General features: G+C 42.3%; 1 protein-coding gene across 6 annotated transcripts in view; it reads left to right on the top strand.

The window, feature by feature from the left end:
- The first annotated feature begins 1,825 nt into the window (after window positions 1–1,825).
- Gk (glycerol kinase) overlaps window positions 1,826–21,882 on the top strand; it is an 83,042-nt gene continuing 62,985 nt past the window's right edge. For 4 of the 6 annotated variants that reach the window (XM_075957039.1, XM_075957041.1, XM_075957044.1 and 1 more), the window contains exons 1-3: window positions 1,856–2,065; window positions 20,087–20,160; window positions 21,047–21,153. In XM_075957039.1, the coding sequence (XP_075813154.1) occupies window positions 1,988–2,065; window positions 20,087–20,160; window positions 21,047–21,153 (259 nt within the window). In that variant the 5' untranslated portion in view covers window positions 1,856–1,987. Of the gene's footprint in view, window positions 2,066–20,086; window positions 20,161–21,046; window positions 21,154–21,882 lie in introns of all 6 variants that reach the window. The other 2 variants (XM_075957040.1, XM_075957043.1) reach the window with 2 other exon arrangements.

Below are 21,882 nucleotides of genomic sequence, written 5' to 3' on the forward strand. Positions count from 1 at the left end.
AAATGACTGAATTCTGATCCCTACTGTGCTGCTAAACAAATAATTTGCTGTCCTGTTGGAATCTGAGCCACAACTGTGTTAAAGGTCAGACGTGGTCAGGATTTTTTTTAATGGTTCAACATAATAAGGTCAGTGGCTTTTTTACTGACTTCTACAACTAAGGAAATCCTTACCCATATAATTTATTTAATTAATACCTATCACAGTTTTGACAGAGGTTGGTCTAGTTTCTTAACATTTGCCTATTCTGCCTGTCTTCTATTCTGCTCCAGGATATTAAAAACTAGTGACTTATCTGCAAGGTTATCTATTCTTGGCAAGTGTAGCTCCCCTATAAGCAGTCCTCATCTGGAATAGCAGGCTCTAATGTCTGAATGCAGTAGAAGAAATTGTGCTTTAATAGCAAATGTAGTAAAACTATATAAACAGACATATAAAAGTATATAAACACATACGGATGAGTGAGGTGGAATAGAACTAAGAAAATTAGTGAAAATAGATGGAATGTTACAAAATAGTGTGACATTTGGGAAAGGGATGGAAAGAGATTGGTAATAGTATCAGTTTTGGAAAAGATAGATAGCATGATTGCTTACAAAATAATGCCTGTGATCCACCTTTTTGTAAGGTATCTGGTAACCTAGCCTGGCCTTGATTTTGCTAATCAAGGCCTCAAACTCCCTTCTGATCCTCCTCCCTGTACCTTCCACTAAATCGCCTCCACAGACAATCCAAATCGCAAAGCTCACTTTAGTGATTTTATTTTCAATCGGGTTGTTAAAAAAAGATATGCCATAGTATGAAATACATAGAATGCATAGCATAGAGGTGCTTTTAGAAAATATTTAAAATTATGCATGACTCTATAGCATATAATTATTATACATAAAAATGCAAGTATAATGAGCAGCATGCAGACACCAGATCCAGGTTGTTTTGAAAACTATTTCTCACTGTGGGTCCAGACCAAAGTTTGAACGCCTCTAGAACACACGCCTCCAAAGAATTTAGGCAAGGTAAATTCAAGGTCAAGTGCAAATCCCAGTTTGCTCCCAACCAAGCTAGTCCTTGGAGGTTAATAAAGAGAGCGGAAATGGCGTGGAGAGGGGAGGGCGTACTCCAGTGGAGCCAAAGAAAAAAAGCAAGGGAGATTCAGGGCTGAAAGTGCCCGGTGCTTTTTTCTTGGTTGGTCAAATTGAAGCACTTGGAGACAACGATTTGAAATGTTTTCCTTAAATAATTAAGCAGAAATAACTTCCGCGTTTCTTGTCCCTAGTTTACAGAGGTGAAGGATTCGCGAGGCTCCTGCAGCTGATGGCACCCTGAATTGATCCCGGTAGAGGTGTTTATTATCATTAACAGGAGCTAAGCGCGCGGGGCGTGGGAAGCGTGGGAAAGAAAGGACGGGGTCGTCAGTAGGCGACTCAGATCGCGATCTCTGCACAGCCTACCGGAGAAAGAACAGGAGGTTCTGCACTTTGGGTGGCTTCTGCCGGCACTAGCCTCAGGGCCCCGTCTGCGGGGAGTGTTCTGGGGGTGCTCCCGGCCAATAGGCATCGTCCGCCTCCGCCCTCGCTCAGCCTCAGCCGGGCTCAAAGCAGACGCTTCTCCCGCCCACAACCATGTGACCCACCGCGCGGACCCCCGCCCCCGCCGTAAAGCAGATCCCGCCCCTTTGACGTCTCACAGTCCTAGACTGGCTTGCCGCCCGGTCTCCTTCTGTGGTTCCTCATTGGCCGTCCGGGAAGACAGCGCCCCCTTTGCAACCCCCCCCTCCCCAAGCCTCAGGGAATGCGGGCCGGGGCGGGGCCTGAGCCGGAGGGGCGGGGCGACGCTGCCGGGCGCGGGTAAAGGGGCTGCCTAGGAGTCGCGCGAGCCTCCAGCAGAAGCGCGCCGCTTCACCCTTGGCTATCTTCTACTCCGCCCTCCGCAGTCACCCCGGAGACCGGTCGTGTTAAACTCTCCGACCTGAAGCTGACTGACTTCCATGGCAGCCGCGAAGAAAGCAGTTTTGGGGCCATTGGTGGGAGCAGTGGACCAGGGTACCAGTTCAACACGTTTCTTGGTGAGCCGGGGTAACATCTCAACCCCTGAACTGGGACGCTAGTTGGAGGAGGAAAGGCGGGGTGTTGCTTTCTCAGTCCGAGCCTCTTGCTCTCCTGGGCCCTCGGCTGCTGGGGCGAGGAAAGGAGGCCAAAGAGGGGACCTACCATGCTGGGGTTGCCCAGTCCTGGCCGGAGGGGGATCTTGGCCTCCCAAGACCCCCGCAGCAGAGTTGAGCAGTCTCAGTTTTGATTGTGGAGCCAAGTCACATACTAATGGGGAGATTCTCTTCCCAAGGAGAGTACTCTTAGAGCATCCGCACAGAGCCACCGGGGTATGGTAGGGGACAGGTGGTCACACTGACACTGCAGCGGTCTTCCCCAGGAGCATTTGGCCTGCTAGGCGCAGGACGTCCTTGGATGGAGGGAAAGCTGTGTCACGGCTGTGGGAACCCAACAGAGCGTCCTTTGGAGCGATAGAACGAATAAAGTATTAGCGTGATGATGCATTGTCATCCTCTCCCACAGAGGAAAGACTACTGAGGGGGTGGCAGAACAAATTAGGAAATAGACAGATTGCAGTTATTTTGCTGTAATCTTTCTTGTTTCTAGAGCTTAAAATTTCACTTCTGATACTTGCCCATTACCAACAAATACTGTCTACTCTGCTTGACTGTGCGATGCGACAGGGTAATTTTCTGTTCATTCAGTAAGCATGACTAGAGTTTTACCATAAAGAGGCGCTGTTTAAGTATCACTCTGCTGATTAGTTTTGCAGTTAGGAAGGTTAGCTTTCTTTTCTTTTCGCTTCTTTTCTTTTCTCTTTTGTTTTTGGGATGGGGTCTGCCTGTGCACCCCATGATCCTGCTGCCTCAGCCTGGCTAGTGCTGGGATTCCAGGCATGGGCCACTGCTCCCTCACAACTAGGAAACTTGCTCTTGAAGTGATCTAGCACTCAGTTCAGTGAGATCATTTCAAAGTAATTTAAGTAAAAAGAGTGTTCGGAAAAGGCCATGCTTCAGTGGACATTTGACTAACCTGAAAAGTTGATGTAAATATTTAGTGATTTAGTACCCCCTTTATTTCTTTATCAAATATAATTTTTCCTCAATTATTTACTTACTTTGTGCCCTTAAGGGTTGATGTCCTTGCCTGTAGCATGGTAGACAGGCACTCTACCATAAGCTACACCCTTAGCTCTTCCTGTATATATAAAGTGTGTGTGTGTATAATATGTATGTTGTGTGTTTTGTTCAGTTGACACTGCATTGTGTTGTGATTATGAGAAGTCTTTTTTTCTAAACTGAGAAACTTTCAGTCCACTTTCAATTTTAAATCCTGCTTAGTGACTTAACCCTGATTTGAGTACCCAACCACTGTTTCACATCTGCATTTTTTAATCTTTTGATTGCATAAAGTAGGTTTCATTTTGTCTTATATTCATATAAATGTCTATATAATCCAGAATCACAAATCAGAAAGTCTGTCTGCATAACGGGATTTGATCAACATATAACCTACAAAATCATTATCATTTTCTAAGCTTATTAAGATCATTAAAACATGTAGACTGAATAACTAGGCTGATTTTTTTAAATGTATTTATTTTATGTGTGTGGGTATTCTGTCCACATGTATGTCTATGAGCCATGTATGTGCCTAGTGCCTGAGGAGGCCAGAAGAATGTCAGATCTCCTGAGATATAGACAGTTGTCAATTGCCACCTGAGTGTTGGCAATCAAATGAAGGTTCTTTGGAAGAGCAACTATCTCAGTTGCTAAGTCATCTCTCTGTGCACTGGTTATTTTGAGATAATATCATGCTGTGTAGCTCAGGCTGTTCATGAACCACATAGCATAGGGTAGTCTAAAACTCACAGTCATTCTTCCTCAGCCTCATAAGTACTACGATTACGAGCACAAGCCACCGCCATTGGCCATGTGGGTTGAATTTTAAAGCTACATTTGAGCATCGTCACACTTAGGGCCGGAGAAATGGCTCGGTAGATAAAGGTGCTCGCTGCCACTCCGCTGCCAATCCTAATGATCTGATCTTGATCTCTGGGACCTACATGGACTAAGAAACAGCTCTCACAAGTTGTCCTCTCACCTCCACGTGTATGCTGTGGCATGCACACGCACCACACAAAGAAATAGATGGAATAAGAATAATTTTAAAAGATTTGTCACACTAATGGCTGCAGAGGCCAGGTAGGTTGAAGCGGGGTTTTGGCGGCGGGTGGGGGGCGGGGCGGGGAGCCACACACTGGCAATTTGTACTAGGCCAAGGTGAGAGCTATATTGCTAACCAGGAACAAGCTCACTGATGCCAGATCTTCCATTTTTTTATTTTTCTTTATTTTTTTGTTTTGTTTTGTTTTTCGAGACAGGGTTTCTCTGTGGTTTTGGAGCCTGTCCTGGAACTAGCTCTTGTAGACCAGGCTGGTCTCGAACTCACAAGATCCGTCTTCCATTTATTTTAATAAAAGCTGATGCTTTTGAATCTTTGGCGAGACATTCCTGCTTTCTTCTTACCTTTCCAGTTCTTAAGTGGTAATAACTACTAACTCAAAGTATTGGGGGAAGCCAAACCAAGTATGATCATTGTTCCCAAGTTTGCATAGCCTTTGCCCTATATGAATGTGAGTAAACTATACAGGTTTTCTTCTTAGGAGCCTACCTGAATGAGTTTGCCTTCATGTAAGGTCTTCATATTGCTATCTATGTAGTTCAAACAGTCTTTTTCTTTATGTACTGCAGATTGTTTCTGGTCCTTCATGTCTTGTTACTTAAAGGCATCTTTTTACATTGATAGAGAAAGAGTTTATCGAGTTCATAATGCTATAATCATATAATGTTAACACCAACCACAGAAACCCTGCCGGGTAGTGGTGTCATACACTTAATCCCAGCACTTCGGAGGCAGAGGTAGTCTGATCTCTTGAGCTCAAGGCCTCTTGAGCTCAAGGCCAGTCTGTTCTACAGAGTGATTTCCAGGACAGCCAGTGCTACACAGAGAAACCCTGTCTTGAAAAATAACATAAAAACAAACAAGAGGTGGTGGTGGCGCAAGCCTTTAATCTCAGCACTTGGGAGGCAGAGGCAGGTGAATCCCAGTGAGTTCGAGGCCAGCCTGGTCTACAAGAGCTAGTTCCAGAAGAGGCTCCAAAGCTACAGAGAAACCCTGTCTTGAAAAACAAAAAATAAAAAAACAAAAACAAAAAAAAACACAAATTAAAACAAAAACAAACAAGCAAAAATTATGTTTCATACTGAATGTTGCTCATTGGTAGAGCACCTACCTAGAATATATAAGGCCCTAGCAAGATACCTGGTACTGAAAACAATATTTGACTGCAGTTATTAGGTGCTCTATTAGCACTATAATAATGTTCAATTTCAGAAGATTACTCCCTGCTGGTAAGAAGTTAATTAATAGTCAGATGTGGTATCTTATACTTTTTATTTTGTTTTAGATTTATTTTTGTGTGTGTGTGTGTGTGTGTGTATTTCACATGTATGTGTTTCCCTTTGGAAGACAATGAGACCCTTGGAGTTGGAGTCCTAGACATTTGTGAGCTACATGATACAGGAGCTTGAAACTGGAAGTTGGGTCTTCTGGAAGAACCCCAAGCCGTCTCTCCGGTCCTGGTGGTGCACACTTGTAAATGCCAGTAGGATTATTGAGCTGGGCTACCTGGTTCTAAGTCAACCTGAGCTACATAATGAGACCATGTCTTAGGAAACAAAAGTGAATAAATAATAAATGACTAAAAACAAATGTTAATCGGTAACATTATCTGTTCCGTAAGAAACAACTATGAAATAATGCTTGAAAGGCCAAGTGGGTTACTTGGAATCCTTGGGCATGGTTTAGCAAGATAGTGTTTCCTTTGGTTGTAAAAATTTCCTGGGGAATGCAGATAGAGTTGACTTGCTGAATAAGTGCTTTGGTCACAAGGTGATTCCTCGGGCTTGTTCCTATATTACTCTTCCACGTTTTAATGATGACGCAAAGATAATGGTTTGCCTTCTTAGATAAGGGTGCAGTGTGTAGGAACTGTTATAGGAAGCACAGGAAGGTAAAGAAATTTACACAATCTCATTAGTCTTGATTTAATTTGCATATTTAAGTTATTGGAGGCCAATAACCTCCTTAGCTCTCTTTTTCTCTTTTTCTATTAGCAAAATCTTTATTTCTGCTCTTTCATTCAATGTGAATCCCCCTTCCTCTGTGCCCATGTCGGTTCCTTACGGTTCTATTCGGCCTGTAAATAGCAGTTCAATAGCCATCCATCTCTTTCGTTTTCCTCAAACCCTGAACCACAGCTCTCTCTTCCACTAACAGGTTTATTTATTTATTTTTGTGGTGCCGAGGATCAAATGCAGAGCCTCATATACCAAACAAGCATTAAACCATTGAGTCCCTCACCCCAACCCTGGATGGTTCTTTCTATACTACTCTCAATGGCTCTTTTTTTTTTTGCCTGTGTTTGTAATTCTATACCTATTATATATTGAAAGAAGCCACCTTACAAGCCCTGTTCATTCTTGTATCCCTTAAAAATTTTCAATCAGCAGTGTAGAAAATAAACATGTGTTTTGCTGTCCTACCTGCAGGTATACAATAGCCTTCCCGGCGGTTATGTAGATTTTTATTTTTCTTTAATACATCAGCTGACTTTTAATTCTGGTTTTCTTTTCTTTGTCAATAATGTGTAAACTTTCTCTGTCTCACTCTCTGGTTTGAGACAAAGATCATGTCTCACTTTATAGCCTAGACTGCAGTATAGCCAAACTTGCTGTAATCCTCCTGTTTTGCCTCCGGAGTTTGGATTACAGATGGGCTGCCATACCAAGCAAACAAAACAAAACAAAAAACTCAATTCAGATTGGATTAATTTCTTTGATTTTAGTAGTAGAACTTCCGTTTTATTTACATTATTTTTCAAGTATAGGTGCTTTGCTTGCACGCATGGATATGTGTACAAATTGTGTGCATGCATTGTCCAAGGACGCCACAAGAGGTTATGAGTCCCTTGAAACCAGAGTTACACTTGGTTGTAACCCACTATCTGGGTGCTAGGACTCGAATCAGGGTCCTCTAGAAGAGCAACATGTGTTTTGAACCACTGAGCCATCTCTCACGGAAAGTCAGAGGACAACTTATGTGAGTTACTTTGCTGTTTATTTGTTATTTTTTGAAAATTTTATTTATTTTTGTTTTATGCACATCGGTATTTTGCCATGGGTGTTAGGTCCCCAGGAACTGGAATTAAAGATAGTTGTGAGTTGCCACGTGGGTACTGGGACTTGAACTCAGGTCCTCTGGAAGAACAACCAGTGCTCTTAACCACTGAGCCATCTCTCCAGCTCCCATATTAGGTTTTTTTTTGAGATAGGTTTTTCTATACAGGCCTAGCTGTCCTGGAACTCTCTCTATAGACCAGACTGGCCTCAGCTTCAGAGATTCTCCATAGTTCTGGGATTAAAGGCTTGCACCACCACCACCTGACTTGAGAACCACTTCTTTATTTCCTCCTTATAGGTCTGGAGAGTTGAAGTCAAGTCATTGGGTTTGGTAACACACACCTTTACCCAACGAGCCATTCCTTCCACCCCCATGTTTATTTCTTTATCAGATTGTCAAAGGATTAAGATGTTTTGTGCTAGAGGAAAATTCCCAGCTTGTCTGGTAGGAAAGTGAACCTGTGTTGGCACACAGGCTGCAGAGTAGGAAGTTCTTGGAAAGAGAATTAGTGTAACAGGTTTTAAGGAGGGGCAATTTCTTTGTGAGAAAAAAAGTTTCAGGCTAGGCAGTCAACTTCCTTCTCTACCTGGTAACTTATTTTTTTCCATTAAGTCAAATGTTTACAAAGAAGGTTTGGAGAATGTTGGGACTTGCAGTATGTCAAGACAGCATTGAAGACTTTCCTAGGCTCATGTCATTTGATGGGATTTAGATAGGACTCAGGGAAGCCACCTTACCTCAGCCGGTGATGAGATCTCGGCTGAGGATTTGAGGATCGGGGCCCAAGGTCACATAATAACTGGTAGAACAAGAATTCAAGTCCAAGTCTCTTTACACTCTGAGGCAGCTTATACTAACTACTGCCTGGAGACTAGAGAAGAGAAATTCAGAAAGGACCCAGCCAGTCAACTTCCAGTTTATAAGATTATAGCCATACGTGAATGTTCATCAAGAAAAATATATTCTTACAAATTGCTTTCACAATGCATGAATAAATACTGCTTTGCATAAGTACTGCGGGTTATGATCACTTGGTGAGTCAGGTTCAGTGGGCCCTGGGCAGGGCTCAGGTGTGTCATCGTGGATCATGTTGTGTAATCATTTTGTTCCAACAGCTAGTGAATATGAAGAATGACAGGAATTGTAGTTCTTTGCTTACTTTGGCAGGAAACATTGTCGTGGCCCCAGTTGTCTCCTTATACTTAGAGATTTAGAGATCTCAGAAAGCTTACGGATAGATTTCTCCTCCCTCCCTTCCTCCCTCTCCCCCTCTCTTTTTTCCTTTTTTCTTTTTCCTTCTTATTCAACACATCTGTTTTTGTTTTCTTGAGACAGTCTTACCACTGGAGCCCATGCTGGCCTGGAACTCATTGTGTAGCCTAGGCTGGCCACAAACATACGGCTTTCTTCCTGCTTCTCCTTCCTAAGTGCTGAGATTACCGGAATGAACCTCCATGCCCAGCTTTTAAGAGCTTTCGATTTTTGTACTTGAAGGCCCGAGCCATCTCTTGTTTTCTTCCCTAAAGGGACACAATAGTTATTTACTGTACATGAACAAGCACATGAATCAACATGAGCATCCGGGGACTGAGATGTGTTGACGGAATGAGAAACTTGGGAAATTTAAAACTTGGCCACTAGCTATATGTTAGATATCTGCATATGTGCTGAAATAAAAATTTTTGTGGCACCGGGGACCAAGCACTGGGCTTGTAAATGCCACATAGGACCTATACTGCAGAGCTATATGCTTTGCTTTACACATTTGTTGTTGCTGTTTCAGATGATATTCTGCATCCCAGGCTGCCCTCAGACTTGCATGTAGCCAAGAATGACGCCTGATCCACCTGTCTCCACTTCCCAGGTGACGGGATTGCAGATGTGTACTACCACAGCCAGCATACAATTGCATTACACTTTTATTACACACACGCACACACACACACACACACACACACACACACACACACAGAGAGAGAGAGAGAGAGAGAGAGAGAGAGAGAGAGAGAGAGAGAATGTGTGCACCTGCAAAAGTTCATCCCCTCGTTTCATCATGTGGGTCCTGAAGATTGAACTCAGGTGTCAGCATGGACCTTTACACCTGAGCCATCGTGTCAGCACAGTTTCACTTAAAAATACTTTTTATTTTACACTGATGGGTGTTTTGCCTGTACTGTATGTCTGTGTACCACATGTATGCCTGCTGCCCACAGAGGTCAGAAGAGGGCATCAGGGGCTGGAGAGATGACTCAGAGGTTAAGAGCACTGACTGCTCTTCTAGAGGTCCTGAGTTCAATTCCCAGCAACCACATGGTGGCTCACAGCCATCTATAATGAGATCTGGTGCCCTCTTCTGGCATGCAAGCAAACATGGAATGAATGTTGTATACATAATAGATAAATAAATCTTTTTTTTTTTTTTAAAAAGAGGGCATCAGATCCCCTGGAACTGGAGTTAGAGAAAGTTGGTGCATTGTTGGTGCTGGGACTTGAACTCTGTCCCTCTAGAAGGGCAGGTGCTCTTAACCACTAAGCCATTTCTCCAGTTCCTGTTTTTCTTTTTAAGACTTTATTTTACTTTTGTATGCATGTATCTGTATATGTGTGTCTGTGTGCGTTTATAAACACGTGTGCTGGTGCCTATAGAGGCCAGAAGAGGATGACAGATCACGTGGAGCTGGAGTTACCCCATGTGAATGCTGGAATTAGAACTCTGGTTCTCATGGCTGGAGACCAAGTGCTCTTAGTTACTGAGGCATCTCTCTAGGCCCCCATTTCATTCAAAATGTTTTAAAATTACATTTTATTTGGTGAGGGTGTGTGTGTCTTTGTGTGTGACGGTCAGAGGACAACTTGCCAGGGTTGGTTCTTTCCTTCCAGTATGTAAGTCCCAGAAATCGAACTCAGGTCCCCTGGCTTAGCAGCAAATGCCTGCCTGTACCTTATGACAGTTCTCACTGGTCCCTACAATTTCTTTTTTCTTTTTTTCTTTTTTTTTGTGACAGGCTTTCCCTGTGGTGTTGTAGCCTGTGCTGGAACTAGCTCTTATAGACCAGGCTGGTCTCAAACTCACAGAGATACATCTGCCACTGCCTCCCAAGTGCTGGGATTAAAGGCATGCACTACCACTGCCCAGCTTTTTTTTTTTAAGATTTATTTATTGTATATACAATGTTCCTCCTGCATGTACACGTACATGCCAGAAGAGGGCACCAGATCTCATTACAGATGGTTGTGAGCCACCATGTGGTTTCTGGGAACTGAACTCAGAACCTCTAGAAGAGCTGCCAGTGCTCTTAACCTCTGAGCCATCTCTCCAGTCTCTTATAATTTCATTTGTAGCAAATGATATGATGGTATATGTCTGTAATCTTGTGATACCAAGGCAAAAAGATTGCAAGTTGGAGGCTAGCTTGGGCTATGCAACCAGACTTTGTCTAAAAAAGAACTAAGGACAGGGAGAAAGAGAGAGAGAGAGAGAGAGAGAGAGAGAGAGAGAGAGAGAGAGAGAGAGAGAGAGAGAGAGAGAAAGAGAAAAGCATCCTAATTTATATGCTATTTCTGTGGCCTTAAGCCATTAAACCTTTCCTTGTCAGTTTTGCAATGTAATATATTTGTGGCTAGTATTTTTATTTTGGGTCATTCAAGTTTGTGTAAATATGTAAAATGGTTTTCTCATTCCATTTAGTATTTTATTTTGACACAGGCTGTCCTCAAACTGACCATGTAGTTGAGGATGATCTTGAGCTGCTAATCCACCTGCTCTGTTGCCGAGGCCGCTTGTTCATTTCTGGCTGCCCAGACCATGAAATAATCACACAGAAACTTTATCATTTGCAATACTGTTTGACCAGTAACTTAAGCATATTTCTGGCTCACTCTTATTTCTTAAATTAACCCATTTCTGTTAATCTGTGTATCGCTACACGGCTGTGGCTTACTAGCAAGGTTCTGTCTGGTGTCTGCGTCTGGTGGGGCTACATGGCTTCTGCTTGACTCCGCCTACTCTCTCCTCTACCTGCTTGTAACTCCTGCCTTGCCCTATTCTAAGCCACTGGTTGAAATAGCTTTATTCATTAGCCAATAAAAGCAACACATAGACAGAAAGACTTCCCACACCATTCCCCCTTTTCTGTTTAAATAAAAAGGAAGGTTTTTAACTTTAACATAGTAAAATTACATATAACAAAACAGGTATTAAGCAAGATTTATAGTTATAATATTTATATCTGCTTTATCTTTTATCATAACTAAGGAAGGAAAACTATAATTATAACTATCTCTTCTTCAACTACATGAAAGACTCCAAAAGGATATAATATTACCTAAGTAAACAGGAAGTGCATTGTAAGCAACTTCCAAAACTCTAGAATTGACAAAGACATCTCGCTGCCTGAACAGCTGCCTGAACACTGCTGTTACAGAACTGTAACATGGGTTTCCAGTCTTCAGGTTACAGGCCCAAAGTATCCAGCAGAAACAGGACACAGAAGAAAGCAACTGATGGCCTTTGCCATTACGCGGCAGAACAGATCTTCGGATTTCCTGTTTCATTTTCTTAGAGACATACGCTGGACCATAATCTGTCTTTATTTGTGCAGGTATAACCACAATGCCTCCAAACCCGAAAGTGGGCTTGTAGTTATATTGCACCACACCCGGCCTACATTCATGAATAATTTCTTATCACGTAGTAAATTTTAGAGTACCATAAAAGAGTAGGCTGGTGGAAGGGGTGTGTGGGCAGGAAAATGAATGTGCATACTTATGGCACGGCTAAATTAGTCTTCGATGACAGAGGCAAAGCTGCAGGGCACTTAGGAAAGCGAGCATGTAATCTTTCTGAGTCTTTGTAAGTCAGCGAACGTATACACCAGTATGTTTCAGCAGATTATTGTAAAACTTTTAAAATCACAATTTTGATTCTGTGGTTAACATCTCTGAAATTGAGAGGCTATTTAATTGTAGAGGTAGAATAGAGATCTGTAACTTTTTAAAAACGTTTTTGAGAGACTGAGTCTTACATAGCCCAACCCTTTGAATTTGCTGTAGCCAAGACTGGCTTTGAACTCAAGAACTTGCTGCCACCACCACCCAAGTGTTAGGATTACAAGTGTGTGCCACACTGCTCAGCTCAGATCTCGGCCCATCTAATTCTGCTTTTAGCATTTCTAGGTAATGCCGTAAGCAGAATAAAAAGATAGAAGTAGGAGTAACGAATATAGCGCTGGAAATGGCCATTGGATATATACTATATCTGCACTGCACCAAAGTCTTTTCTACATTAACTTTTAGTTTTATGTACATGAGTTCAGGCTAAGACTTACTCTATAGCTGCAGATAACCTCGAAGTTCTGATTGTCCTGGCTCTGTTGCCTGAATCTCGAGTTTACAGTTATGTACTACCATTCCTGGTTTATTCCATGTGGGGCATTGAATATGGGGCTTTATGCATTGTTAGCAAACATTCTGCCTCTCCAGCTCCATCCCTAGCCTATGCATTAACTTTATTTTCTGTGCTCTCTTTCTTTTTTTACTTAAAAAAAAATTGTGTAGGGCAGTGGTGGCGCATGTCTTTAATCCCAGCACTCAGGAGGCAGAGGCAGGCAGAACTCTGTGAGTTCGAGGCCAGCGTGGTCTATAAGAGCTAGTGCCAGGACAGGCTCCAAAGCTACAGAGAAACCCTGTCTCAAAAAAAAAGAGAGAGAGAAACAAACAAACAAAAATTATGTGTATCGATGTATGGCCTGAATGCTTGGTGCCTAAGAAGGCCAGAAGATGGCATCAGATCCCCTGGAACTGGAGTTGGAGAGGATTGTGAGCTTACTATGTAGGTGCTGGAAACCAGATTCTGTTCTTCTTCTCAAAGAGCAGCCTATGCTCTTAACCACTGAGCCATCTCTTCAGCCCCACATGCTTACTTCAATAATGGAAATAAAAATCAGGACCCAGGCAAATAAATGATTTACCACTGAATTATACCTATAGCCTCTTCAGGACAAAATCCAGAATTGAGACACGATACCTAGAGAAAATGATTTGTTTGTGGTTAGTTTGGGACAGGGCCTCATTTAGCCCAGTATGGCCTTAAACACATACATAGTCAAAAATGACCTTGAATTCCTGATCCTCCTGCCTGTAATTCCCAAATTCTGAGATTTTAGATACAAACTACCAACCGTATCTGACTATTTTATTTCATTTCATTTTTGGTGTTTATGTATTTCATTCATTTATCTTTGTTTGTTTGTTTATGGAGACAAGGTCTCACTGTTCTCAGTATATAATCCAGGCTGCTCAAATTCAATAGAATCATGGTTTAGCCTCCCAAGAACTGGGCTATAGATTTACAGGCATGATCCTCCATGCCTAGCTTTAGGTTATTTTTATTCAGACTTTTTTTTAAAAAAAAAACTGAAATATCTTAATGTTTAGCACACCTTAGGTCGGCCTAAAAGTCTCAGACTCAATGTGCTGGAATTACAATCATGTGCCACCATGACCACCTATTCTCAGATGGAAAATTCGTGAGGCTCAGAAAAAAATGAAAACCAAACAGCTGACGTGGGCAGGGTTGGAGCGTAACGTCTCCAAGCCTTGTGTGCCTCCAGGCCCTATGCTTTTTTTAAAGCCTCTGAATTATGCCAAACCTGAAGTTCTTGTCTGCTTCTCTGGCGCACGGGAAATTCTGGGAATATGTATTTCTTTAAACGGATGACCTGAAATAGGAACAGCTGGGTGCTGGGCATCCATACCCTGAACCAGAGCAACATCTTCAATGAGCATTGTTTAAACTGAAACCTGCCATCTGGCTCCATTTTTCCTGTCCTGCAACTGTTGCACTTACCCTCTTGGTCTTGTGAATGCTGTGTACACATGCCAGCCTGCCATGTGCTACGTCCTTTCTGGATGCTTCACCTTTCCCCATTGCAGCCTCAGTACTTAGATTCCAAGTCTCTCAGTACCAGCTGCTGCTGCTTTCCCGATGGAACCCTCCACATGTCATACTTATTATTGCTATAGGGACGATAAGCTTTGCCCCCTCTACTTCCCTCATAGCGATAGAGAGTATTATGTCCTCTCGCCCACCTGGACACCCCACTCACATGCAATTCCTGCCCCACGTGACGACATTTCTGCTCAACCAGATTAGAGGTTAACTCTTCTGGGATCTCTTACCACTCCCACGTGTCTGGATGAGATGTGTCTTTTTCTCTTCATAGTCCTAGCAATTCTATGTGAGAAGATTTCTCCTTATCACTACGATGGAATAGATGGTAAAAAATAATACTTGTTAGTATGACGTCAGAGTAGGAAAGGACTGTGCCTTAGGGTTACTATTGCTGTGATTAAATACCTAATCAAAGCAACTTGGGGAGCAAAGGGTTTATTCAGCTTGTCCTTCCATGTCACAGTTCATCATCAAAGGAAGTCAGGACAGGAGCTCAAGCAGGGCAGGAACCCGGAGACAGGAGCGGAGGTGCAGAGGCTTTGGAGGGGTGCTTCTTACTGGCTTGTTCCTCATGGCTTGCTCAGCCTGCTTTCTTACCCAGGACCACCAGCCCAGGGATGGCCCCAGCCACAATGGGCTAGACCCTTCCCCATCAATCACCAGTCTAGAAAATGCCCTACAGGCTCCCCACCAGCAGATGTTATGGAGGCATTTTCTCAGCTGAGGCTCCCTATCCCCTGGTTACTCTGGCTGTGTCAAGTTGACATAAGACTAGCCTGCATACACTGAAGAGCTACTGTTCCTTAACTCTTCGTCAGTATTGCCCAGTGTGGCTCTCACCTGGTAAATATGAGTGCAGTGTATTGGAGCCGTGGGTTCCGGTTGGTAATGTCTTCTGGCATTCATCTTAAAACTCTGTTGTCACTTGATTTTTTGAAGAAATTGAAGATGGAAGCTGAAGATCAGATGGGATCTGCAGATAGGATCTAATCTGCAGGCTCAACTGGAGGCTGTGCCGTTCCTTCTGAACTCCTGAAAGCTCCTAGAGAAGCAATAGCGTGGTTTGAAAACGCTGGGCCCCTATTGCCAGCGTTTCTTTTTATTCCCATACCTTACTGTGCTTTGGCCTTGTTTGTTTTTCAGAGACAGGGTCTCCCGGAGCCCAGGCTGACCTCAAACTCATTCGTTTTCTGGCCTCATCCTTTCAAGTATGACAGGTGGAATTACAGGTTTGACGATGGCTTCTGAAGTCAGTTTGGGGAAAACCCAGTACCAATCAAGCAGCCCTCCTGACAGTGGGTCATTTATGTGCAGTTAGTTACCTTCCACCATAGAATAGCATCGACCTATGTGAACAATAGTGACTGTAGACCTCCTAGCCTTATGTGACTATTGGTCATTTTTATTTTTTTCCTTATTATTTCTCTCCCTTCCTTTGGTGATCTGGTTCTCACTATGTGTTTGAGGCTATTCACAAATTTATGCCAATCACCCGACTTCAGCCCTGTGAGTGCTGGGGTCATGACCATGCTGGGCTTAAAGAGGGGTATCTTCGTCATTTCTTTCTGCATGTGTGTGATGTGTGCATTATGTGCATGGAAGTGCAGGGGAGCCCGTGCCCATGTATACACATGCAGAGGCAGGAAGAGTACATGTGCCTTGCTCTATTGCTTTCCACTTTATTCCTTTCAGACAAAGTCACTGAGATGGAAACTTGTCATTTTGACTGGGCTGACCAACCAGTGAGCTCCAGGGATATGCCAGTCTTCACCACCGATGCTGATGTTATAGGCATAAGAAATCATGCTTGGCTTTTAATATGACTACTGCTTTTCTAATTCAGGTTCTCATATTTGCACACCAAGTACTGTAACACACCTAGCCATCTCCCCAGCCATTTTCCCTACTACGTTTTAGAAAGATGATTTTACTGAGTTATTTTCTCAGTCGCCTCCAATCTGTAGGAAGGCTCACACACTTTAACCTAGACTGGCCTGGACCTTACCTTGTAGCTGAGGCTAGCTTCAAAGTTGTGGCTAGTCTTCCGGTTTTAGCCTTCCAAGTTTTGGGATTGCAGGTATACGTTACCATACCTAGCTCCTATCCCACCATTTCTGTTTGTTTGTTTGTTTGTTTGTTATTTACTTTGAAACAGGATCTTAGTAGGTAGCTCTAGCTGCCCTGGTACCTGCTATGTAGACCAGGCTGATCCCAAGCTCAAAAGAGGTCTACCTGCCTGTGCCTCCCAAGTGCTGGCCTTAAAGGTATGTATCAATCACCATGCCTGGCTATTGATTTATTCAGACAGGGTCTCACGTAGCGAAGTCTGCCCTTGAACTCTTGATTTTTCTGCTTCTACCTCCTAAGTGCTGGAATTGTAGGTTTCTAAGTCTATACCACTACATTTAGATTTAGACAGTTCTCAATATCAAACCCAAGGTTTATATCATGCTTGACAAGTATTCTACCACATGAGTTCCGTCTCCCTAGCACCTTACCTTCTCATATTACCCATCATTTCCTTTGTTTCCTCCTTTTTCATTGTTTGAGATGTTTATTTATTTCTTATGTTCTCCTGGCTGACTGAACTCATTATCTAGATCTCCAAGACCAAGCTCTCCTCAAACTTGTAGCAGCCATTTTCCTGGCATTGATTTCCAGTTTATTAGTACATATGCGAGCCACCACATCTGCCTCTGCTATTTCTTATCTGATAATTTTTCTCCAAGTAAATACTTAAAATATAGAATGTCTTTTTTCAGACCGTCACCAGTGTGCAAGGTACTATCTGTGTCCTGGGGATATATCAATAAATAAAACATGGGCAATTGAGCCTACATCCTAGGCACATACTTTAGGACTGAGTTGTAGATCATAAGATATGAAATGAAATTCGGTCAGCTTGTTTTTTTTATGATGTTGGGTTAACCTTTGATTTGTAAGATATTTATCTCCTCAGGGAACTTAAGAATTTGCTGTCTTGCTTTCTATTTATCACTTCTCCAGAAAGGCTGTTGTGCGTCACATCAATGGAAGAAAGCAGCTCACCAGAGAGTAATTTTGCTTTGTTTGCTTCTTTTTGTTTTTTTGTTTTTTTTTAAATTAGTGGACAGTTTATTGTTTCTTTTTGAGACAGGCTTTCTCTGTAGCTTTCAGGCCTTCCTGGAATTCACCCTATAGAGCAGGCTGGCCTCGAACTCACAGAGATCTGCCTGTTGCTGCCTCCAGAGTGGTGGGATTAAAGGCATGTGCTACCACCGCCTGGTTCTGTTTTTTGCTTTTCTTAGTCTGCATTGAACAGATGTTTTCTCTCCCAGGAAACTGAGGCGCGGAACTACTCTCTGAACTAATTAGAAGTGAACATTATGCTATAGTTACAGTGATTTGGAGAGTTAATTTTAGTTAAATTATGAATTCTTACTCTCAAACCATAAGAAAATTGGTACTCAAGTACAGGCACTAACTGGAAGAAACAATCTCTAAGAAAAAAGATCTTTAATTTTTTTTTAAGTGCTTATTTACTTCACTGAAATTGTGGCCAGTTGTGTAGTTTCTTTATTAGCTCTCAGCCCTGGTTTTAATGTTTTATAAAAAGGGTCTGCAATTTATGACACAGATGCCTGGTGGATGAGGCCTCCAGTTAACAATTTCTCTCCTTGCTGATAGGGCTTTGTTTTCCTGTTAAAGTGCCTGATAAAGGCACCACCGAGTCTCCCTGCGAAGGAATTCACAAGTACCAACCCTGCACGAGCATCTTTTTTCTCATTGAAGATGCATGAGGAGTGGAACCTGCTGTGACCATCAGCATTATCTCACCCTTCTTATTGTTCTTGGTTTTTCTATTCACCAAGGACATCTATGTTATTAATTATGTTAATTTCTATTTTGTACAGAGCCATTTTTGATTTATTTAGGGATAAAGAGCTGGGGTTTTTTTTTTGTTTGTTTGTTTTCTGAGACAGGGTTTTTCTGTGTAGCCCTGACCGTCCCGGAACTCGCATTGTAGACCAGGCTGGCCTCAAACTCACTGATCGGCCTGCCTCTGCCTCCTGAGTGCTAGGGTTAAAGTCATACACCACTACTGTTATTATTATATCATTATTTTTTTGGACCCAGCTTTGTTATGTAGTTCAGGCTGGTCCCAAAAGTCGTGGCAATCCTCTTGCCTCAGTCCCTAAAATGCTGAGGTTACAGGTGTATACCACCACAACTAGCAGAAATTACCTTATTAAAAAAAATATGTTTCATTTTCTCAGAAGAAATTCTTTTAAATATGTTTTAAAATTTATTCTTTGACACATTCAGTCATATGTATAACGAATTTCAGCTGTTTTCATACCCATTGCCTTCTCTTCTCTTCCTCTATTTTCTGCTGGAACCTTTCTACCAAAGAAGTTCTGTTCTTACTTGTTCCTTTTATTGTATCTGTGACCTACCGACTTTAACTAAAGTTGCTTGCCTGGGCATGGGTGCTATTGAAGTCTGTCAGGGAGGGTGGTGCCCCTCATGAGCCCCTCTCCATCTGTGATGAAACACTGCTAGATCAAATCTTGTGTAGGTTTTGTGCAGTAAGTACAACTATCATGGATTTATAAGGGTAACAACCATGTCATGTCCAAAAGACATCCTTCTGTGCCATACCTACTCATTCTCTGGCCCTTGCATTGTCTTCATCCCCTTTTCTCTGATGGTCCATGAGCCGTGGAGGGATGCTATAGATCCTCTCATCCATCATCACTTTTATTCTTGACCCTTTGACCACTAATGAATCTCTGCATTAGCCACCACCCACAGCTATGAGAAGCTTCTCAGAAGAAGACTGAGAACAGCACTAATCTGTGGGTAAAAACATGCATATATAGAAGGCAGCTTAACATGTCCAATTAGCAAAACAGTAGTAGTAGGTTCTCTGCTGAGCCTACATCCATCCCAGCCATAGATGCCTGACCATGTTTGCAATACCATCTCAGGAGAAATTCTTTCATTTCTCTTTTTAAAAAGATGTATTTATTTTTATTTTATGTGTATGGGCATTTTGTCTGCATGTATGTCTGTGCACACATGCATGCCTGATGGCCATGGAGGCCAGAAGGTGTCAAATCTTCTGGAACTGGAGTTGCAGAAGGTTGTGAGCTTCCATGTGGGTATTGAGAATGGAACCCAGGGTCCTCTGGAAGAGCAGCCAGTGCTCTTAAATACTAAACCATCTCTCCAGGCCTCATTTCCTTTTGTTTATAGTTTTTATAGACAATATGTCTCATTGTAGCTCAGGCTAACTTCAAACTCTGGATTCTTCTACCTTAGCCTCTTGAGTACTAGGTGAGATCTCAGATGTGAGTCTCCACCATTTCTGGTTATGAGAAGTTATTTCTGAAGTGGCACTGCAATTTTTGAGATAGATTTTTATTTTGTGTGTGTGTGTATGTGCATGCACACACACACACACACACACACACACACACACACACACACACACACACACACACACATATTGTTCCCTCCATGTATTCGCTTAACAAACACATACCTCAAAGTGCCCACTAGTGCACCTACATACACCCACAAAGTTGGAAATACAGGAAGTTAAGAGCCAGCTGAAATGGCTGCTGGAATTGAAATGGGTCCTCCGGGAGAACAGCAAGTACTCGTAACCACTGAGCCCATCTCTATAGCCACCCACATTCCAATGTGTTATGATTCTGTCTGAAGAATAAGCCAAACGTCATTGGTGGCCCTTCCATCTGATTCATTGTTTTCTATATGTTCCTAAGAACTTCATTGACTCATTAACTTTAAACAGATTTTATAGCAACCTACATAATTGTATTGATGTGTTTTTCAGGTTTTCAATTCAAAAACAGCTGAACTTCTTAGTCATCATCAAGTCGAAATCAAACAGGAATTCCCAAGAGAAGGGTATGTTTCTTCATTTACTATGTAATGGCATGTCACGTTGGTTGGTTTCTCTTATCGCATGCACTCTGTGGATTGGCATAGTAAACTTAGCCAGACACTGTCTTGAGAGGACCTAAGAGATTGGGATTGGTCAAGAGATGAAGTTATGATGTGATAGTTCAGAAAAAAATGTCTGAACATTGGGTGGCTTAGGAATTCAGCAATGGAAAGTAAAGTGTAAGAAATTTATGTAATACAATAAAGGTGTGTTAACTGCCAGAAATTTTGCATTGACTCTGAAGTCATTTATTACTAATAGTGATAAAATGATTATTTTTAGGGTTTTATTTTTGTTTGTTTTGTTTCCTGGCTTTTGGAACCAGGTTAGTCTCGCTTTCTAGACCAGCCTGGCCTAGAACTTAAAACAGTCATTCTGCCTTAGCCTGTCAAGTGCTGGGATTTGAAGAGTGAGCTGCACCTGGCTAGTGACCATCCTTAGAAGGATGGATTATTATTATGTGAAGAATAAGAAAAATAGAAAAATGTAAGGGCAATAGTTTTTTTTAATTCCTTTATAATGTAGAATATAGATATGCTTTGCTTTCCAATTTTTTTAATCTATCTATTTATTATGTATACAGTATTCTGCCTGCATGTATGCCTGCAGGCCAGAAGAGGGCACCAGATCTCATTACAGATGATTGTGATCCACCATGTAGTTGCTGAGAATTGAACTCAGGACCTCTGGAAGAGCAGTCAGTTCTCTTAACCTCTGAGCCATTTCTCCAGCCCTCCATTTTTTTCTGTTATGTGCTAGGCACATCTAATAGGTTAACTTATTTGTGGAAACATGTTAGGTTTGTAGTGACTTCTTGGAGACTAACACATTTATCCTTTTGTTCCAAAGATGGGTAGAACAAGACCCGAAGGAAATCCTGCAGTCCGTTTATGAGTGTATAGAGAAAACGTGTGAAAAACTTGGACAGCTCAATATTGACATTTCCAACATCAAAGGTATTTCAGTTGAGTATTCTCATCCTCTGGTCCAACTCTGCTGATCCCATTCATTAATTTATTCTTTCAGCTCACAATTGAATGCTTATGCACTGTAAGCCTTTTTTGTGAGAACTTGTGGGCGCAACAATAAACAAGATTCAGTCTCTGTTCACACAGATATTTTATTCTCATGAAAACAAAGAAAAACAAATGAAGACAATACAAGTTCATTTCAGATACTAACGAGTTCCACATGGGAAATTAAAACATGATAGGGTGTGCCTACAAGGGCTTACTTTAGATTAGGTGGCCGTGGGAGGCTTGTCTTCTCTGAGGCTTGTCTTCTCTGAGGAGGTGATTATTTTACTGACATTTCAAGGGGCATGAGGGATTAGCCATGTGATGGGAGAAACATCTTTGAAGAAAAAAAAACTGCACGTAAAGCACGTAAAGATCCCAAGGTAAGAATAAATGGAGGTAGGCTAGGGCCACCAAGAAGACCAACAAGTTCTAAGAACAGTAAAAACAAGTTGAGCGGATAGAGTGGGGAGGTAAGGGGTTTCATGGCGCTGAAACTGGAGGAATCAATGGCATCTTGTTGACCGTGTTTTGGAGCTTGAGTGTTGGTTTTAGTGTCAGAGGCAGCAGTTAGAGACAGCTCCATACCTGGTGTGTAGAAAGTGAACTGTGATGGGGAGACCACCGTGAGGCTTCTGTAGAAGAGGATGGTGGCTTGACTGACAGCGG

Source organism: Microtus pennsylvanicus, chromosome X (assembly GCF_037038515.1).
Source record: "Microtus pennsylvanicus isolate mMicPen1 chromosome X, mMicPen1.hap1, whole genome shotgun sequence".
NCBI classification, from domain to species: Eukaryota; Metazoa; Chordata; class Mammalia; order Rodentia; family Cricetidae; genus Microtus; species Microtus pennsylvanicus.